At 34.0% G+C, this 20,938-nt stretch overlaps 2 protein-coding genes across 3 annotated transcripts; both read left to right on the top strand.

Moving 5' to 3' along the window:
* The first annotated feature begins 9,227 nt into the window (after window positions 1-9,227).
* LOC142179399 (uncharacterized) lies at window positions 9,228-10,858 on the top strand. Of its 2 annotated transcripts, none has more exons than XM_075249254.1 (4): window positions 9,228-9,623; window positions 10,053-10,083; window positions 10,170-10,318; window positions 10,674-10,858. In XM_075249254.1, exons 1-4 carry the CDS (start codon window positions 9,604-9,606, stop codon window positions 10,804-10,806), a joined length of 333 nt encoding a protein of 110 aa, XP_075105355.1. In that variant the 5' UTR covers window positions 9,228-9,603; the 3' UTR covers window positions 10,807-10,858. The 2 variants fall into 2 exon arrangements, with proteins under 2 accessions (XP_075105355.1, XP_075105356.1); XM_075249255.1 differs by having other exon boundaries at window positions 10,660-10,804.
* On the top strand, window positions 10,807-19,190 carry LOC107831184 (uncharacterized; the record flags this gene model as incomplete). Its single annotated transcript, XM_016658924.2, has 6 exons — window positions 10,807-10,890; window positions 10,994-11,065; window positions 11,168-11,335; window positions 13,515-13,610; window positions 17,501-17,623; window positions 18,828-19,190. Coding segments are annotated over 6 exons (627 nt in total), but the record flags the coding sequence as incomplete, so codon positions are not given.
* Between the last annotated feature and the right edge of the window lie 1,748 nt (window positions 19,191-20,938).

The following is a 20,938-nucleotide window of genomic DNA, read 5'->3' as shown; positions in this document are numbered from 1 at the left end:
GTATTAGGACTCCAATCCCTGAGTTGAGCATTTTGTTTTAGCCAGCATTAGGGCTCCAATCCCTGAACTGAGCACTTTTTTCTGTTAGCCAGCATTAGGGCTCCAACCCCTGAACTGAGCATTTTTTCTGTTAGCCGGCATTAGGGCTCCAATCCCTGAACGGAGCATTTTGTCTTAGCCAGCATTAGGGCTCCAACCCCTGAACTGAGCATTTTTTCTGTTAGCCAGCATTAGGGTTCCAACCCCTGAACTGAGCATTTTTTCTGTTAGCCAGCATTAGGGCTCCAACCCCTGAACTGAGCATTTTTTCTGTTAGCCAGCATTAGGGCTCCAATCCCTGAACTGAGCGTTTTGTCTTAGCCAGCATTAGGGCTCCAACCCCTAAACTGAGCATTTTTTCTGTCAGCCAGCATTAGGGCTCCAACCCCTGAACTGAGCACTTTTTCTGTTAGCCAGCATTAGGGCTCCAACCCCTGAACTGAGCATTTTTCTGTTAGCCAGCATTAGGGCTCCAACCCCTGAACTAAGCATTTTTTCTGTCAGCCAGCATTAGGGCTCCAACCCCTGAACTGAGCATTTTTTCTGTTAGCCAGCATTAGGGCTCCAACCCCTGAACTAAGCATTTTTCTGTTAGCCAGTATTAGGGCTCCAATCCCTGAACTGAGCGTTTTGTTTTAGCCAGCATTAGGGCTCCAATCCCTGAGTTGAGCATTTTGTTTTAGCCAGCATTAGGGCTCCAATCCCTGAACTGAGCACTTTTTCACTTAGCCAGCATTAGGGCTCCAACCCCTGAACTGAGCGTTTATTTTCTGTTAGCCAACATTAGGGCTCCAACCCCTGAGTTGAGCACTTTTTTCTGTTAGCCAGCATTAGGGCACCAGCCCCTGAACTGAGCATTTTTTCTGTTAGCCAGCATTAGGGCTCCAACCCCTGAACTGAGCATTTTTCTGTTAGCCAGCATTAGGGCTCCAACCTCTGAACTGAGCATTTTCCTGTTAGCCGACAGCAGGGCTCCAATCCCTGAGTTGAGTATTTTGTTTAGCCAGCATTAGGGCTCCAATCCCTGAACTGAGCGTTTATTTTCTATTAGCCGACATTAGGGCTCCAATCCCTGAGTCGAGCACTTTTTCATTTAGCCAGCATTAGGGCTCCAATCCCTGAACTGAGCGTTTTTCCTTTAGCCGACATTAGGGCTTCAATCCCTGAGTTAAGCAACCTTCCTCCAGCCGACATCGGGGCTCCAATCCCTGAGTCGTGCATTTTTACCTTTGGCGACATTAGGGCTCCAATCCCTGAGTTGCGTTTTGTAGACTAGAGTTTTCTTTTTCAATCCCCACATCAGTATTGTAAATTTATTATGGCAATTAACTCACGAAATTTTCCTAGTGAAACTGTGGCAGAAAAATTTTGTTCATTTGTTTTGTTTGTCTTAGCAGGTTTGACCTCGAGGCGCATGGATCGAGATGACCTACGGGATGAGTCTCAATCTTGAATAAAGAAAAGAAGAAAAGAACAAAAAGAGAAGATGTTCCCAAATACTAGAACAAACAAACGGCGGGTCGCTCCAAAAGTTGATCAAAGTCCTGAGCTCCGCCAATCCCGTCTCACTCAATACCGCAGAAATAAACAGGTGCCTACAACTTGCAAGCATCAAGATTTGGATCGAAGTCTACAAGCAAAATCAGCTAAGACCCAAGATCAAGTTGCAAAAGAATTATAGATAGGAATCTTGTAACTAGCGGTTGACAGGCATAAATAGTTAGTTCAGTTTCAATTTCCTTTGGTTGTAATAAGGAGGTCAGTTAAAGCAGTTGTGGCAACAGCGACAGCAGTAACAGCAAGCATTGTAATCCCATGGTAGCCCCAGCTACCAAAGTTTCCCGAACTACATTGACCTGATTCCTGTTTAGGCCAGGATATGTAGGAAATCTTTGAAGCAAAGATTCGGTCAAATCTTTCAAAATGTGCTTCACACGGAGTAGTCCAATGGGCAAAATCGCTCATATCCGCTCACTTTATCTTTGCACGAAAACTCTTCGTGTTTTCGGACAAAGAGGGGCAGCTGTGAGCACGTGATTTTTGTTTACACGACAATTACTCCAAAAGAAATCAAAAATAATAACAAATGGTCTTGCTGTACAATTTTTGGAATTTACGTGGCATTTTTGGTAGTTATTTGTGGTCTTGTCCGTTTTTATTTAGTCTTATCAAACAGAAATACAAAAAAAAATATATGTCGTGTGTAATTAAACCATAATTCGGTTATTAAAAGAAAAATCACAAAATATGCATCTTTTATTCTATTTGTTGTCATGGTGTGATTTTACCTATTTAAATATTTTAATATGTGTGTGATAATTGTGTTAAGTGTTAATTAATATGTGTTTAGTTTTACTTTAATTAGGTATTGTGTTTTAAATTAGAAAAATAAAAGAAAAGAGTGCAAATTGGTCTAAAAATCGGACTGGGCCAGTTTCTGTAGGAAAATTCGAGGCCCAAAAGCACCAAAACCAGCCCAAGGCAGCCGGTCCAAGAGACCCATCTCCCAGGCCACCAAACGACGTAGTTTGATGCCAAAACTACGTCGTTTCAAGAACAACCCATCTCAGTCGTTCAAACCAAGTTGATCTGACGGCCCTCGTCCCATCTTCCTTACCCGTTACCTGACCCGACCCATTCCACCCAAAGACCAACCCGGTCTCACTTAACCAAACGATGTCGTTTTCTTTAAGTGAGAGATCCAGGCCGTTGATCTCGACTGATCTAACGGCTATGATCAAACGACCACCCCGTATATAATCCCTCATCCCTTACCCCCACGCCTCCTAAGCCAGACCCTCCCCCACTTCCTTTAGGTTGTCTCCCTCACCAGACCCAAACCCCACGAAACCCTAGCGCCGCCCCCTTACCCCATCGCCTGAAACCCGGCGGCATCAATGCCGCCGGTCACCAAATTAACACCCCTAGTGCACCTTGACCCCCTGAACACGAATCTACAAACCGTTTGGCTCGAATCAACCTACATCGTCTCGAATCTTCATTTGAAGATTCAAGCCAAACCCCAACCCATGCCAAACACCCTCAAATCCATGCCAGGCACTCTCCTGACCTCCCTCGTGACCAAACCAGGCTTGGTTTGGTCCGAATCTAACCAGAAAAACTTGAATCCTAAATCTGCCCCAGGAACCCTAGAAGTCCAGAATCCGAGTTTTTGTCCGTTTAAACAAGAAATTTGAGGTCTAATAGATTTTAATCGAAGTATTCTCAGTTGAGAACACTTCAATTAAAGTCCGTTCAACCCCAAAAGAGGTTCGAGTCATAATCCGAGACATGGTCATCTGATTTTCAATTCTTTAAGGTATTTTCTTCTTCTTTTTTCCTTGCCAATTCATGTTGTTTGTTTTGCTTAATGTTTGTTCATGTGTTTAAATTGTAGTGGATTTGTTTTGTGTCGACTGTCCTGTCCGCCTTGCCCGGACCTTTATTTGTTCAAGTTTTTCTATTAACTGATTAAGTGTATGTGTGTAAACTATATAATCGATTGAAAATACATTGGGTCGATTAATTAGTTTCAGGGTTAACTTTGTTTTGGGCAGTACAATTTGCACCCCCTGTTAGTACCATTCGATTCTGATTCCTTTGGTATGATTTGAATGTATGTAGTGTAATTCACACAGTCGATTCGATACATGTCGTCAAATAGTTTCAGTTTGGAATGATAGTAATTTGATTCCTGTTGGTTTGATTTTATTCAAATCAGTTGAGAATTGATTACATTGTGTGTTAGCCTTTTATTTGAATCAGAAATCACCTAAGGATTGGATAGATGTTAGTGTTAGCATAGGTTTCAGATTGTGGTTTAAGTTGATAGCATGTTTACTCACTTTAGGCTTTGGGCAGCATGTGTTTTGTCAGCTGTTTAATGAATTAGAGTAAAATGGACAGCATGTGCTATCAGGACACACTCATGCTGCCCATACTTGCTTAAATTAACAAAGGATAAACTTTTCATAAGGAAAAGAGGGCTGTCAGGGAGAATCTCATGGGGAATACTTTTATTTTAATCTTTTGAGTGGAAAACAGGAGGAGAACATGGGAGGGGGTTCAGTTTGTTAAACAGGCTGTTTGAATGGGCTGATAGAAGCTATAAAAACAGAAGGTTTCCATTAGTTCGGGGGAGGAGATCAGGACATCAAAAAGAGAGGGAGGCAAAAAATAGTTCTGAAAAATCAGAAAAGTGAGGGTTTCAGAGAGAAAAGAATTGAGGGAGATAGAAAAGAAGATTTCTGTTGTTTGATTGAAGCTGAAAACTCTGCTTTTCCTCACCTTTTTCTGTTTGGAAATTAGCCTTAACCAGCTATTTGTTCTGTCAAACTTAGGGTCCTTCCTTTGAGTGTTTGAAAAATCAGAAATTGTGTTCCATTATTGTGTCGGATTCACCTATTACTGGCTGTTGATTAACATTGGTATTTCCGAGTCTCAACTGAGTTTGCTGAGTGTGATTGTTTGGGTACTGGCTACTTGTTCCATTGGGCTACTTCTGGTTTGTCCATCTGGGGTTGATTCTGCTCTACTGTTGCTGCTGTATTTGTTGTTGTTGCTGCTATTCTTGTTACTGTTGCTGACTTCTCTACCTTCTTCTTCTTCTTTGCGTTTCAACATCCAGGTACACACTAGAATTTCACATTGTTGTAACGGTGAAAGCATGAAATGAAAGATGTGAAGAAGTTTAATCATTTGTTGCGTAATTACAGCTTTGTAGATGTTGTTAGATTTGTAACTTGTTAGGTTGTAACTCAATAGCATAATACAGTAGTTAGTTTCGTACTTAATTGAAACTTAGTTGTTTAGGTACTGTGATTTATAGCGGTTCAGTTGTATGTATGATAATTACGCAATTTGTAAAATGCACGAGTAGTTGGTATAGCAATAACTAGACTTCATCTTTAGTTATATTTTGTACATAAGGTACTGTTTCTAATCTTGCCAAATGTAATATAGTTTCTTTTTCATCATTTGAGCTAACTTTATTAAATCTGATTCCGTTAGGCAGTCTATAGAACCATGTTTGAATCCCATTAGTAGCAGTTTCTAGTAGTTAACTCCATTAATCTAGTTTAAATAAGTTAGTTTAAATTCGAACTTGAAGAACATTTAGCGTAAGTTTAGCATTTTCATTAATCTTGTACGTTAATCTCCATTAGCGAATTAAAAGAATGCTCGCTCATGGAATAAGGCTCGAAACGATTCCCCGCCTCGTAAATAATTAATCCAATAACTAATAAGAGGCCAGAATTGGCCAAGCATGTAATTTAATTAGCATGTATTTTCTTTCTTCAATTTTTTAGAGACAAACATAATAGAAATATAGTCGCTGTAGGTTTATCCTTTCAAATAATGAGACGAGCCTCGCCAAATAAAAATGCAAATCGCGGGGCCCTCAATAATTGATCATAATAAATACTTAGAATTTGGGAAGGACTGTTTAGTGAATTTCACTGCCTTCCCCAAAGATAATAACGCGTCAGACTCTTTAGGCGCGACTTAATTAAATTACATTCTTAAATTCGGGTGCGCATTTATGTGACCCAAACTCAAATCTCAACGGAGTCGAAATGTGTTAACAACTACGGGTGCATTGATTGTGACGTGGTTCGAGATGCATTTTCACGACGTTGCAATTCTATAAAAAAAATGATAATAATAAAAGCGGTTTAAACTTAATAAAAGCACATAAGTCATAACATGTATTTAAATCAGATATTTAGCCATTATAACAATTTAAGCGACCGTGCTAGAACCACGGGATTCGAGGGTGCCTAACACCTTCCCTCGGGTCAACAGAATTCCTTACTTAGAATTTCTGGTTCGCAGACTTCATTTGGAAAGTCGAATATTTTCCTCGAATTGGGATTCAAGATAAACCGGAGACTTGGGACACCAAAAGCCAAACCTTTCCCAAGTGGCGACTCTGAATTAAATAAATAATCCCATTTTCGAATATTGTCACTTAAATTGGAAAAACTCCCTCGCACATTTACCCTTTGGGGCGGGCGCGCAAAAAGGAGGTGTGACACCAGTAAGGCTGGGTATCTAGTTATTTTATTTGGGCCTACTATAGGCCTATTCATTATTATGTAATATTATTATTTTACTCAGTAAGTGGGCTTGTAATAATGTCTTTGTATAAACGATTGAGTTGTTATTAAAACGGGATGGGTTAGATTTTAATATTAATATGTGATGGGTAGATAACATTCCTATAGGATTGAATAATGCATTTGCTTTATGTCGTTCACTCTCTATTCATACCGTAGAAATCATGTCATTAGGAAGAGCACATACTTGCACTACTTGTTTATTAGTAAAGCATGAGCTCAAATGCTTCAATATCTTTGTTGCTACCTATTGTTAGAAAATCTGCCTATAGGAAATAAATTCGTTGAACTTTCCTTTAATTGGCATTGCTGCAACATATCCACTAGAGATCATGCCTATAGGACTCTAATCATCTCATTTGTTAATGCATCACGTTGTTCACCTAGAAAACATGTATATAGGGTTAAGTATAATAATAAAATTAGCTCAAGCTAATCATTAGAGATCATGGCTATAGGATATCACTTTTTGTCTTAAAAAGGGTCAATGCTACATCTCTCAATATGGTTTATTATGTAGTTAGGCCATTGTCAAATGCGTAAATAATTCTGGTATCCTCTCAATCGTTTTCATTACCCCTTTACTGCACAAGTCACCTAGACATAACAGGTTTAATAACTGGAAACCTATAATTTCAATAATCAGTGTGTAACAATCTATGCAATCCTGTCTATGAATAATGTTGGTTCCTAAAACTGCTTGCATGCCTTGATGCCTATCACATAGAAATCATGTCTATATGGATTTAAGTTCCTTAATTTTGAACTGCCTAACATGAAAATCTGTTTCGCATGCATTTGTTGTTTAAGTGTGGAGGCTAACTTGGGCCTTTAATTACCTATATGTTAAGTCCAACATGTTTTTGTATGTCGCCTAGTTTTGACATTTTTTGAGCACCCTAAGTAAGGTCTAGAACCACCCAAAAATAGAGGTCCAATGCCTCTTGGACCATAGGTATGGGACGGGTAGTGCACGCATAAGGTATGACTTATAACTGAACTAGTGCGTTTTAGGTAATAACTTAAAGATAATAATCGGATAGCAGGAGATGATAGTCTGTGCCCGCTGAATAATATGAGTAACACCTCATCTCGAGGGAGTTACGAAGTATTATTTATGTTGCACGGGGTGATCCTTTAGGCTAAAAAAACTTAGAACCCCCATCTTATTTTCCTTTTTATTTGAATCAAGTGTTTGTTCTCATTTATTTAAAGTCTTTTATAAAAAAATTCTCAAACTTCTTGCATTCTATACCTTTGTTTATCCGACTAATTCATATAATTCAAGTTCGGCCAGGACCCACGGTTGTGGACCTCTAAGAGTGCCTAACACCTTCTCTTCGAGGTAATTTCGAGCCCTTACCCGATCTTTGGTGATGCAAAATAGTTAAAACAGAGTCATTTGCAAATAGGTGCCCTAACGCACCTTAAAAATTATTAGGTGGCGACTCTCCTCTTTTAATATCTTCCTTAAAAGAGTTGTCACGTGTCGAAACCCGCGAGAAAACGGAGCACGATATTGACTACTACGCATATAAGCACCATTATTAAGCTCGAGTCATAAATATTCACAATAAAATTGACAAGATCGAGGCATAATGTAACGCAAATTACATACAAAAATATAAATTTTTAGTCAAATGTCATAGCGTTAACACAATATTCATTTTGAAATCACAATTAACACAACAATTATATGTGCAATTAGAATAGATTGCATACAAAACCGGTATAACTAAAATTTATCAATAGTTATTTTCTTCATTAGTTAGATTATTAGAATACTTTTAGCTCTTTTTTCTTCTATTTTTGTTTCATATGTCTGTAACTCCTATCGATAAACACACTACTTAAAAAGAATCAACATTTGTTCAGTTGTATAATTCTAACGATAGAGTAGTTACAAAAAAAGAGTTTTTTTCTTCTCTTTTCATTTTACTTTACCCTTTTTAGTGAATTTTTCCCAAAGTCGCTAAATATAGTCATAATAAATACCATTATCAAAATTATATATGATTAATAATCACAATTTCAATTTTTAATATATGTATAATAATTAAATTTTATAGAGATCATAAGTCTTTAATTATGAATAATATTTACATATAAATATAATCACTAGTCAATATTATTTAAAATGTATTATAATGAAATGAAAGACCTTTATATAGGAAGGAAAGGATAGGGGACTCATGTAACAATATTTGTTTTCTCTTTAAATGAACTGTTGACATGTCTTTCCCAAGGGAGGACTTTACTTCAAGAACTTTGTTATTTAAATTCTATAAAAAGATATGTGATGCTTTAACTTGGATTTATTTTTGGGATGTCTTTTCACCTTTTTTTCGCTTATACATTTTCTTTTTAATTATTTTCTGTGAATGTCCCACAGTATATATTTATTTGTAAAGATAATTTTTTATTTTTTCTGTATTTACTGCATACTCACTAGTAATCTAGTAATACAAATAATCACTATCATATTATTAAGGTGGGGAGTAACCAAATGAAGTGGTCGTTTGGACATAAGAATGGTAAAATTTGGAAAAGAAGTAAATTTTTTTCAAGAGAAAAATAATATTTTAAAATTAGAGGTGTGTTTGGACATGAATATAATTTGGTTGTTTTTGAATTTTTGTGAGTGATCTTAGTGAAAATTTTGAAAAATAGTTTTTTAGTGTTTTTAAAATTCTCGAAAAATTTTAAAATTCATGTTCAAGTGAAAATTTGAAATTTCATGACCAAAGCAGCGACTGAATCTAGGCCTATTGAACCCAACTCATCTCGGGTCCGGGCCCATGCGTGGGCTATAGCACACGAAAATATAGGAATCGGGCGGAATTCAAATTTTATGGCCGTAAAATGTAAAAAAAAAAAACGATCATGACTGGGTGATAACTGTGATTTCTTAGGTCTTATTTGATGTCCCGAAATTTTTTTAGGCGAATCCGGGGCGCGGGCCCATGGCTGAAGGAACACTAATTTCAGAAAAAAGTAAAATCGTGTCCCAACAAGCTCGAAATCTCATTGGGAAAATCAAAGGACGGCCATTGTCCATTTGGCTATTTTGTTGCAAAATTATCAAAGCAGCACACGACACGTCGTTTTAAACGACCGCCAGCCTCAAGTCAAACGTGTCTGCTCAGCACCTTGCCTTTCTTGAACATTCTTCTACGCGTCTGCTTACAACACCACCATCTTCTGCAACTTCCCCAAATTATTCTCTTTTTCGTTTACTCTCTTCACTTTTTGCTTCTATAGGGTTGATATAAAAGTTCATCTTAATTTCTTCTCTTCCCCCGTCCACTGCCTGCTGACTTGTTTTGGCTTACTGGGTCACTCAAATTATAACAATTGATTCAGCTTCTTCAAGTTTCTTGAAGTTTTAATCACTTTGTTTGGGTCAAAGGAGATATTTTTTTTTTCAATCCTTGACTCTGCGACAATGGTTCAGATAAAAGAATTGTATCCTTTAGCGATGAAATTTTAGCATTTTTTATGGTTGCTCGTTTAATATTATGCTTTGCTTAGATGATATTGCATATTGATATTGACATTGAATGATGATAAAGGAGTAATCTTTATTATGAGCTTCCGTTTATTGCTTTTTTAGTTAGTGTTTCAAGAATTGTTCTTTTAGTCTAAAAGGTATATTTTAATTTTTAGAAACTATTTGATCTTTACATTTAAATTTGGGAACTCCACTAGATACAAAATGAGATGGCGGACGAAGAGCCCGTTTGGTTTAGCCGAATAAAAGTAGTATTTTTAAGGCTGAAAATCACTCTTTTAAGTGCTTGAAATGAAGTGTTAAAATGTAGCTGTTTTGTGATTTTCCATTTTATTGGTGTTTCCTTGACCAATAATTCTTTTTTTACTGGGGATTTTCTGAAGTCGAATTGTGATGCCTTTGTCATTGGAAGAGGTATGCTAAAGTGAAAAACTTTGATAAATAAACTGAATGCTTATTTGAGTGTTTGATGGATAATTAATTTAGTATTTGCATTGCAGTATCAGATAGCTCAAATGTACATGGTCATGAAAATGCAACAACAGAGCACTACAGGTGATGAAGGAGTAGAGGTTTTACAAAACAAACCATTTAGTGATGATGAATTTGGAGAGGGCCAATACACTTCAAAAGTTTACCACTTGCAGAGGTAACTTGAGTTCATAACTTATTTAATGAATTTTATTTGACAGTTGCTCTATTTTGTCTCCAATTGATTGAATAAGCTGTGTGCCATTAATCAATACAAGTAATTAGCTTTATGATGATTATTTATGAGTCAAAGGAGTTAAGTACCTTGCACACAATTGATCTGGCTTAAGAAACCAGTTAACTAGTAGTAGTCGTGTGCGGATAATTGTAAATTGATTCAACTGTTATTTAGGTAATAGCTAGTCTCTAGCTGTAGAAGTTCCTGCGGTGCCATATAAAGACGGCTTTTTGAGTATCTTTTTTTTATTTATTGAAACTTATAGTCTGAGACTCGATTAGCCTCGTCATTGCAGCAAAGCACCATCTTGGTTGACTACATTTGCACCAGCTGATGCCCTTGTGATGCAAGAGGAAGCTTGGAATGCATACCCTAAATGTAGATCAGGTTTATGTTCTTACTTGCAATTTAATGTTCTTCTTGGTTAGCATCCAAGTCTTTCTTCTGCTTTTGTACTAACCTATTTACTGGTTTCTGTCGGAAATGTATCACCATTCGATGCAGTTGTTAAGGTAACTACTGTTGTGACATCTGCAATCCTTAACTCCCTATAGATTGTGGAACTCTCTGATACAATTTGGAGTATTAAAATTGTTGATTGATTTCTTTATACAGTCCCCATATTTTTCGAGATTCTTTATGAGCATTGACACAATCCACAAAGCTGACAATGGATGTTCTGAAAATGTAAGTTCCGTGTACTTGATTGTAGAGCTACCATGAGAGTTGTGCTATCTTTCCCGTGGGTATCATGGAAATTGGCGTTGACTTGAGATAATAATGTAATAGGTGCATGGCCTGAGCAAGGAACAACTGGCAGCTAGGCAGGTGGAAGTTATTGATATTGCATCAGCTGCCACTGATTATTGGAGTTACATAGTGGGACGAAACGATGTCGATTTATCTAATTTCCGATCAGCAAGAAGTGGTCGTGGCCCACTCTTGGAAGGCTGGCAGGTTTGTGTATTCCTTTTTTACAGTAGATGTGCATGATAAACCCCCATCCCCTCCTTTTAGAAGGTTTTTTAGTTGGCTTGGAAACAGATTAGAGGCCTTGGATTTCTTATGCTAACTCTTTTGGCTTTCATACTTTTGTTTATTTATTTACTATTGCATCGAGTCAGATAGAGCATATATTTTTGAAGCTATGAGTCTAACACTACATAGTCAAAAAATATGAATGCCACCTTAAAACCCATAACTGGTCCAACGGCATGAACAACTAGGTATAGAATTCTGATTCTAGCCTTCGCTTCTTTAATTGCTTTAGATTTGTTTTCCCATAAATAGGGGTGGCAAAATGGTTCAAAGAAAACAGTTAATCACTCATATTATCCATTAAAAATGGGTTGGATAATGAACTATTTAAAAACGGGTCAAATATAGATAGGAGCCATATTATCCATTTAGAAAATAGATAACCAATGGATAACCAATGTGTCTAACTTTTACATTTGTAAAGCCTCAAATTGGGGGTTCCTCAAGTTAGGGAGACTAAGAATTCTCCTAAAAGTGATCATATGTAAGAAGTCATGGATAATATGGTTATCCATATTATCCGCCGGTTAACCCATTTTTTATCCGTATTAAATATGGGTCGGATCGGATAATTTACCCGTTTTTTCATTAACCGTTTTCAACCCGAACCATATCCGACCCGACCCGACCGTTTGTCACTCCTACCCATAAAGGACAAGGGAAGTACTTTGGTACGGAGGCGGAGGCCTTTGCTAATAGTTACTTTGTAATTAAGATATTTCATGTTGGTTGATCCTCTTTAACTGAGGAAGAGTGTAATACAATGAACTTGAATTCAGAACTGCTATTAGCTAGAAAGACTAGTTATACCTCCTATATAATATATAAATATATATATATATATATAGAAGCAAGCCAGTTTAGTTTCGCTTTTTGTAACCGGCACAAATGCTATGTTTTATGGTTAATGAGTTGATGATAGAAGACTCCAGCAACACCATCAAAGTTTGATCGTGAAGCTGTTTTACTTTGGTCCTTCTAAGATTTAAGAGGTCATTGTGGTATCCAAAGGTGTAGCCTAGTCAAGAATCTGGAATCTGGAGAGACCAGAGATCTGAATCTCAATAGAGGGAAAACATTAGGTGGTTTCTTTCCATGTCAAAGTTATTCAATACTTGTATAGGTGGGACGAACACGACATATCTTTAAAAAAGGGAGTAAGGGGTCCTTGTGGGAAAAGTAGAGTTCAGTCGAAGAAAATGTGAGGAAATGATAGAAGGAATGGTTATTATAAGCTCTAGAAAATCTAATTGCAGATATTATTTATGAACTTAGATGAGTATCTTTTTCCCTTTGTCTCAAGCGTCGTTTAGTTCGTAAGTGAAGTAATACTGAGTTTTGCGTAGGATCAGGTTAGGTAACTCGTGTCTTTTTTTGGGGGGTTGGATTAAGGGGATTAAATCATGGGATGAAGTCTTGTTTTCAAAATGAGAATAAGTTGATAATCTAATAAAGTCTTATGACCGAATGGCCTGGGCTGAGCAGTGTGTGAGGGTTAGCTGCAAGGGGGAATTTGGAATGATATGGTACTACAAACAACCCCCACCCCACCCCCCCTTTTCCTCTCATTTCCACAAACCAAATGACCCCTAAAAGTATGTAGGATTACATAGATAAGCAATGACCACAATGATCATAACTAGGATAAAACTATTATTGTTTGGGTAAAAGTTTGTGGTTATGCTTACTTCTTTTTATTTAGGGGGAGAAATCAAGAAAGTTTTACTTCATTTCGGTTCTTCTCTATTTGATTTTGTCATCCAGCTTGAAATTTTCAGTCATATATAGCTAGCTAGCATGAGTGTTGTTTTCTGCTTCATAAGATACATGATACCAATGCAAATATTTACAAGGATGTCCTAAAATTTCTGCTAATTCTCGTACCTTTAAGTCCTTTTGGTCCAGCTGAGATTAAACTCCTTATTGTGAACCTGGTGCCTACTGTATAATCTGTGAATTGTGATACACTTTTAAGGCCTTTATATGTCGCTATGGATTAACATGTGCCGCATTCAGTTGCAAAAAAATCACTACAGTGAAGTGCAACTTCCACTCTTTGATGAGTCCTATTAACTCTTCTGTTTCTTGGTATTGGCAGGACCACTGTAGTCCTGTTATGACAGCTTACAAGCTGGTGATTATAGATGCTCCATACTGGGGCTTTGGGAGCAGATTGGAACAAGCTTTGATGGCGGTACAAATTTCGGATATTTCATTAAAATTTTGAGTTATGGAATTGTTGCTTTATATTTGTCTGCTTGAAAATGATTCGAGGGTATCTATACTTCTTTCAAAACTTGAACATCAAAATATTCATTAAATATGCAACACGTTCCACTAATATTGACTGATGAAACGTGGGATATATGGACACCTTTAATCTATATTATATTAAAAGGAGAGTAGTATGCATTGTGGTTAAGCCAAGTGGCAAACTAAAATTAAGTCAAGTGGTAAGCTAAAATAAAGCCCAACATTAATAATTAAAAATTATATATAAAAACATAATTAATGGAAGTAGTTTAATGAATCTTATACATAATCTAAATAGATCTTAGACAAATCAAATTTATATATCTATATTTAAATTTATATGTATATTTGTATCTATATCTATATCTATATTTATATCTATATATTGATCCACTCATAGATTTTCTTCTAAATTAGCTAGAAATATAGAGGTAGAAAATTAATTAAGAAATTATAATAGAAAAAAATAAATATAAAAAGACGTAAATTGAGATAAACTATGACTATTTATATTTTGGAGTAAGTTAAAATATAAAAAAAAACTAAAATTTACTTAAAATTTTAAAGATTTATTAAGTTTAAAATTAAATAAATTCAAGAAGCAAAATAAGATCTTACATAAAGTATGCAAATTATTTATAAGGTAAGAAAAAATTAAATAATTAGCAAAAATTATTTTAATAACAAGAATAATAAAGTCATATTAATATTGATAAATCGGGCAAACAAATATTTTATACGTAAATATTATGACAACATCAAGATATAATTTGTTCAAGCAATTAAGATTTTTTTTGTATGATTAATATTTGAATTGAGTGCAGTTAGTTTAAGTTTGAAAGCAGGACATAAATTTTTGAAAGTACGATCCAATTTAGAAAAAATAGAATAATAAAAATTACTTGAATTTGAGATGAGAAAGTTATTCAATTTTTATATATATTATATAGAATGAGTGTGGTAGAAATAAGTATTAAATTCAAACAAGCTAATAAAGATCCACATGACAGTGTAATAATATTAGGAATTGAATAATATAATATCAAAAATAAAAAATAAATAGAGAAAAAATAAAAATTCAGATTTTTTATCATAGAGAAAAAAGGTAACACTAATTTAAATTTGAGATGAAAGTTTTTTTTATATTGTGATAAGAAAAGGCATAATATGGATAAGTTCACGTAACTCAAGTCTAATAAATAAAAGTAAAAACTAAAAATATTGAATAATAAAATAAATTAGAGATAATATGAGGATATTATAAATCATACATTTAGAAAATAAAATAAAGTAAATATACAATACTTAAATATTATTAAAATTAAAATAATTTAAAATTTTCAAGCAATATTTTTCAAATAAATATTTATTTTATGATTGAAAAATTATATATTATATTAAAGAATAGTAGTTGATAATGATATTAAATAAAGTTACAAGTAATGAAAAGTCACACAAAATGCAATAAGACTGTATATTAGATTTAAAAAAATAGCAAAATTATGTTAAATTATTAAAAATTTACTATTAGAAATGAAAGGGAAAGATTATTTGAGTTTGAGATTAGAAAGTTCTTAAAACTATGATGAGAATGCTCAAATTATGGATAATATCACGAAATTGAAGTTTTATTTATGAAAAATAAAAAATAATAAAAATTTATATCTATATTATATTAAAAGGTCGGTAATGAAGCATATGGTTCTGCCAAATGGCGTAAACATTTGGGCATTTTTAAAGAATCTATTTGTTGGATTCTATTTGTATAATATTAAAAAATTACTAATTGATATTCTTTTGCATTTAATTAATAATTGAAAAGAAAATATTTCCTTAGGAATTGCATATTAGAGTTGTCCGTGACTATATTTAGAGTAATATTATATGACAAATAATATTCACGATTTCCTTTAAAGTAAATAAATAAATTAACCATTAATTAGCGAAAAGAATATAAGGAAATGAATATTCATGTTTCCTTCAAAGTGAGAAAATAAAGCAAGCATTAATTTAAAAAAAAAAAGAACATAAGCAAATAGTATTAAACCTAATATAATATAGATTTGTATTATATTAAAATAATCTATCTTCTTTATTATTGTTTTAAGTACAATCTATGCAAATACCTTTTCCTTTTAGACAGATGTTCCAAATTTTTAAGTTAATGCTTTGAGTTAATATAGGTAAGAGAAAAGGTATGAAATATTTTATTGACATTGTGGTAAAAATGGAAGGGGAAAATCCGTTCCGAACGTGTTTTGGACCAAAAGTCCAATAATAATAAGTAAAAGAAAAAGATCACTATGGCATGGTGAGTTAGAATCCCCATTTTCAACAAATATAATTAAACAATCGTATAAGAGTGTTTCGAGAGAAAAAAATGCAGTATTGATGCTTTTTTTCCCTTGCCTTCTCATCAATGTTTTTCTTGCTTAGTTTAGTACCTTTGTAACACTAAATTAGTATAGGGATACAGATGAACGCCAATTAGTTTGCCATATTGCAAATCTTATAGGAACTTGGAGTAGAAAGTAGTTGATTTATGGAACAACGTCAGAGAAAGAGAGAAAAACATATGTTATTTCCGGCATTATTAATATTTTCTTCAATTTGGACAGTGAAGGTGGTTATCAAATTATATTTAAATAAGAATCATGATAAAAAAAATTCGATCAATGCCTTCAGGAATATTGCCCCTTTGCTGTGAGGTAATAAATTTTATCTCTTTTCTTCACAAAATCCAAATTTATCTCTTTTATTTGTTCTTATGAAAAAATAATTCATAGAAATCACATTAGAATATGATTCATTTTCCTAGACTTTAGTTAATCCATACTGGCCTTTTCCACCCGTTTGGACAAATATAAGAATGGATAAAATATTATTTTCTTATAAGTTTGAGCGAGTGACTTATTAAATGAAGAACATATGAGTTGTCAATTAGCTTGCCAAGAGGGTTTCGAGATTGAAGAGAAAATTTGTATCAAGTTTGACAATTATGAAAAAGGAGAACAATTAGTTCATAGAACACTGCATCAACTTTGATAAAAAAAATATAATAAAGAAAAATAAGCGAAGTATAGCTCATATCCAAATGTCAATTGAAGAAGGGGGCAAATGGCAAATGGCAATATTCGTGAAGCTCCGGAGAAAAGAGAAGATTACAAACAAGTTATTTTGTGACTAAATGATTTTTTTCCTTTTATTAGAAAGGTTGTTATTAGGTTCATTGCGTTGACAATTGAAATTTAAGAAAAATGTCTAATGTACCTTAATAAGATATTTCACAAGTTTGATGAGTAATATATTTAAGAGTTTATCCGTGCATCGCACGGGTATTAATACTAGTATCAGTTAAAGGAGGATACCTATGTTCTCTGAAACACCTGACTGCAATAGCAAGTGGTTTATCTAGTGACATTGCCAAAGCTTGTTTCCTCTACAAAACTGATGTAATTGATTTCTAAGTACTGAGTTTTGTATCGCTGAGGTAGATTGAGGGAGGTAAAAGAATGTGTTGACATCTAGGAGCAGTGTGCTTAGTTTCCAAACTCTAATTATTTGTGGTGCATTTGATGGTTGTTTAGTGAAGAATACTCAAGTTGTTGGCCCAGCTCTTGTGTAAATGATCACTCAATTGAACAAGTGCAGAGAACAATTGATTGTTCTAGTGAATCTGTTATGTAAATAACTGGTTTTTTTCCAAAACTTTTAAAGATTATGTTCAAGCTCCAGTGCTTATAATCTATATCACCATGAACTCACTGGGAATTAAATATGATATTGCTCTTTTTCCTCTTTCTGATTTTCCCTTGGCATCTTTATTCTTAGGGTGAAAGGGCTCTCTTCCTGGAAAGTCATCGTAATTGCTTTGCCTGGATTGACGAATGGTTTGAGTTGAAAGTGGAGGTGTTGCGCGAGTTAGAGAAACAAAGTGATTATTCGTTGAATATGGTAAAGCAGTTCGATACATATTCTCTCTTTTTTTGGGCTTATATGATCACCTCACTTCCAAACTTATTTTGTGACTTGATAAATAATTTGGATCTCTGCAATGCTTAAGTTTCTTGACTTCTTTGGATATATCTTTTTGTATGCTCTCTTATCTGCTGCTTCCTCAAGCTGCCGCAGGATCGTTATTTCTTTGCGTAATTTCTATTCCACGTTTTCAATTTGTTTTAATATCCTTTTCCCTTTAGTTTACAACAATGACATGGTAAATCCCATCAGCAGCCTTCTATTTAGGTTAGAGTAACTAGTTTTCTTTTATATTATAGTATCATTATATCCAATGAGTGCGGGGATGATATTCCTTTCATTTTATTTGATGCCAAGTTTGGTTCAAAAAATGGGTGCGGGTTAAACCGTTATTTAATGTTTATTTGGGTTCGTGCTTCACATTTCCTTTTATTTTTGTTGTGGGTGGGTGGGGGGGGGGTGATGGGGTAGTCCTGCTTGGCCTTCAGTATAATCTTAAAATACTCGTTTTAAGATCATCTCTTCCCAAGAACATCAAAGTAGTGGGGAAAGTATAATAATCGTTGAAGTTGTGAGATCGTGACAAATGAGATAGGATTGGATGAGGAAAGGAACTGAGAAAGATAGCGAGGAAGTTTTATTTTCATGCTTATAACTCCTTTGCTCAATCAACACTGCCATATAAAATGAAACTAACTGAAGCACCAAGGAGGTGCAATGTCATATAAGCTATGCTCAAAAAGTCTAAAGCTCTCTCGAAGAGTGGAGAATATTTACTACCTGATATGTGTATTTAAAAGTTCATATTTTGCCCAAAAAGACGAGAGATAGCAGACAAAATATTCTAGCTGAAACCTTGAAGGTTCACTTCCTTCAAAGAAGCAGCTCGGTAGAACAGTTTAGCATGCAGAGCTTAACTTATTTAAGCAAAATAATAAATCAAAAAAGTATCTAAATTAACACATTGATTTTTAAAGCTTTTGGTGAAAGAGAAATGTAAGATTGGTTCTTGCACAATGACTTGGAATTTTCTTTCTATAACACCTCAGTAGGACCTGGTTGTCAATTACGAGTTTTGTTGTATTGATTAGAAAACCTGCACTTTTCAAGTTAAACATAAATTTCATATGTATGTGTTGCATTCAGATTGATGTTATGACTGATAACATTTTATTGGCAGAAACTTGGCCGGCCTTGTTTGGCTGAGAGGAGTTGGATGATACAAGAGGAGTCTCCACTTGAAGGCGAAAAGTCTGTTGCATGATTGTGCAATTCACAGCTGCTATTGGTTTTGTTTTTATATTTCATATCCATGTTATGTGTTGTGGATAAAAATATCATTGGCGTCCCTTAGGCTTTACAATGTAGTTTCTGGTGACTGATAGGTCTGCTGTCCGCGACTACTTGGTAAGGCAGGGACATATGCTAAATTTAGGCATGTTGAACCGGAGACATTTTAATGAATACAGTTTAGCTTCTTGATCTTAAAACTGTAAAATGTATATTATAGAGTTCAAAAGAATTAATTGAATTTTGGTGAACATTTCTTTGAGTCATTTGCAATGCTTTACATGCTTCGTTTTTTAGTTCTATATGGCTCTAAAGGTAAAGGGATCTTTGTTTTCTTTATGGTTTTCATACCATATATTTCTTATTTTAAGTCCAGAAATTTATAGGATCTTTCCATTATGTATAGTGTTCATTTCTCTCCAGAAATCATTTGGTTTTAAGTCCAAAATTTTATGCCATTTTCCAAGAATCACATTCATTTTTAATCCTTTTCACTTTTGGTAAACTGAGACTGCATTGATGTAGTGGAAAGCTAATGCGATATTCTAAGAGGCATATCAGGGATGTTTAGAACATGGGTGCACTAATATCTTTATAACAATATGACTTGACAATATAATTTTTGGGTGCACTAATATCTTTATAACTATATGACTTGACAATATAATTTTTGTTTTTTCACGATTACCCAAGTTGACGAGTAAACTCTAATTAATATTATTAGCATTATTTTTCTTCGACGAGTTTTTATACTTTGAAAACTATCAATAATAAAATCACTACTTACTGTTTTAAATATCTTACGTTGTATATAGCAAGTTAAAAATTATTTAAAAAATTCTTCATCCATCCTATTATGTAAATCTTTTTATGTATACGTGATTTTGCGTTATTAGTGAAAGCTTAATTTAAAAGAATAACTTTAGGCCGAACAAAGAAAGAAAGGGAAACTATAAAGAAAAAGAAGCATGTTTTTATAATAACGTAAGAAATTATTAGCATTATTTTTCTTCGACGAGTTTTTATACTTTGTAAACTATCAATAATAAAATTATTACTTACCGTTTTAAATATCATACGTTGTATATAGCAAGTTAAAAATTATTTAAAAAATTCTTCATCCATCCTATTATGTAAATCTTTTTATGTATACGTGATTTTGCGTTATTAGTGAAAGCTTAATTTAAAAGAATAACTTTAGGCCGAACAAAGAAAGAAAGGGAAACTATAAAGAAAAAGAAGCATGTGTAATTAAAAACTTATAAAGGAACAAGTAGGAATTGAACCTAGGTTTTAAGTCCAAAATTTTATGCCATTTTCCAAGAATCACATTAATTTTTAATCCTTTTCACTTTTGGTAAACTGAGACTGCATTGATGTAGTGGAAAGCTAATGTGATATTCTAAGAGGCATATCAGGGATGTTTAGAACATGGGTGTACTAATATCTTTATAACTATATGATTTAACAATATAATTTTTGTTTTTTCACGATTATCCAAGTTGACGAGTAAACTCTAATTAATATTATTAGCATTATTTTTCTTCGATGAGTTTTTATACTTTGAAAACTATCAATAATAAAATCACTACTTACCGTTTTAAATATCTTACGTTGTATATAGCATGTTAAAAATTATTTAAAAAATTCTTCATCCATCCTATTATGTGAATCTTTTTATGTATACGTGATTTTGCGTTATTAGTGAAAGCTTAATTTAAAAGAATAACTTTAGGCCGAACAAAGAAAGAAAGGGAAACTATAAAGAAAAAGAAGCATGTTTTTATAATAACGTAAGAAATTATTAGCATTATTTTTCTTCGACGAGTTTTTATACTTTGTAAACTATCAATAATAAAATTATTACTTACCGTTTTAAATATCATACGTTGTTTACAAATGCTTTAATTGACCACTAAGCCAAAGTTCACACTTCAACATGGGTTTAGACGTGCTTATTTACAAAAATCAGAAAAATACAAATGCGATATATAATTTAGG

The sequence above is a fragment of the Nicotiana tabacum genome, chromosome 3 (assembly GCF_000715075.1).
Source record: "Nicotiana tabacum cultivar K326 chromosome 3, ASM71507v2, whole genome shotgun sequence".
In the NCBI taxonomy this organism is placed as follows: Eukaryota; Viridiplantae; Streptophyta; class Magnoliopsida; order Solanales; family Solanaceae; genus Nicotiana; species Nicotiana tabacum.
The sequence above is the reverse complement of the archived record's forward strand: the minus strand, read 5'-3'. Positions and strand labels throughout refer to the sequence as shown.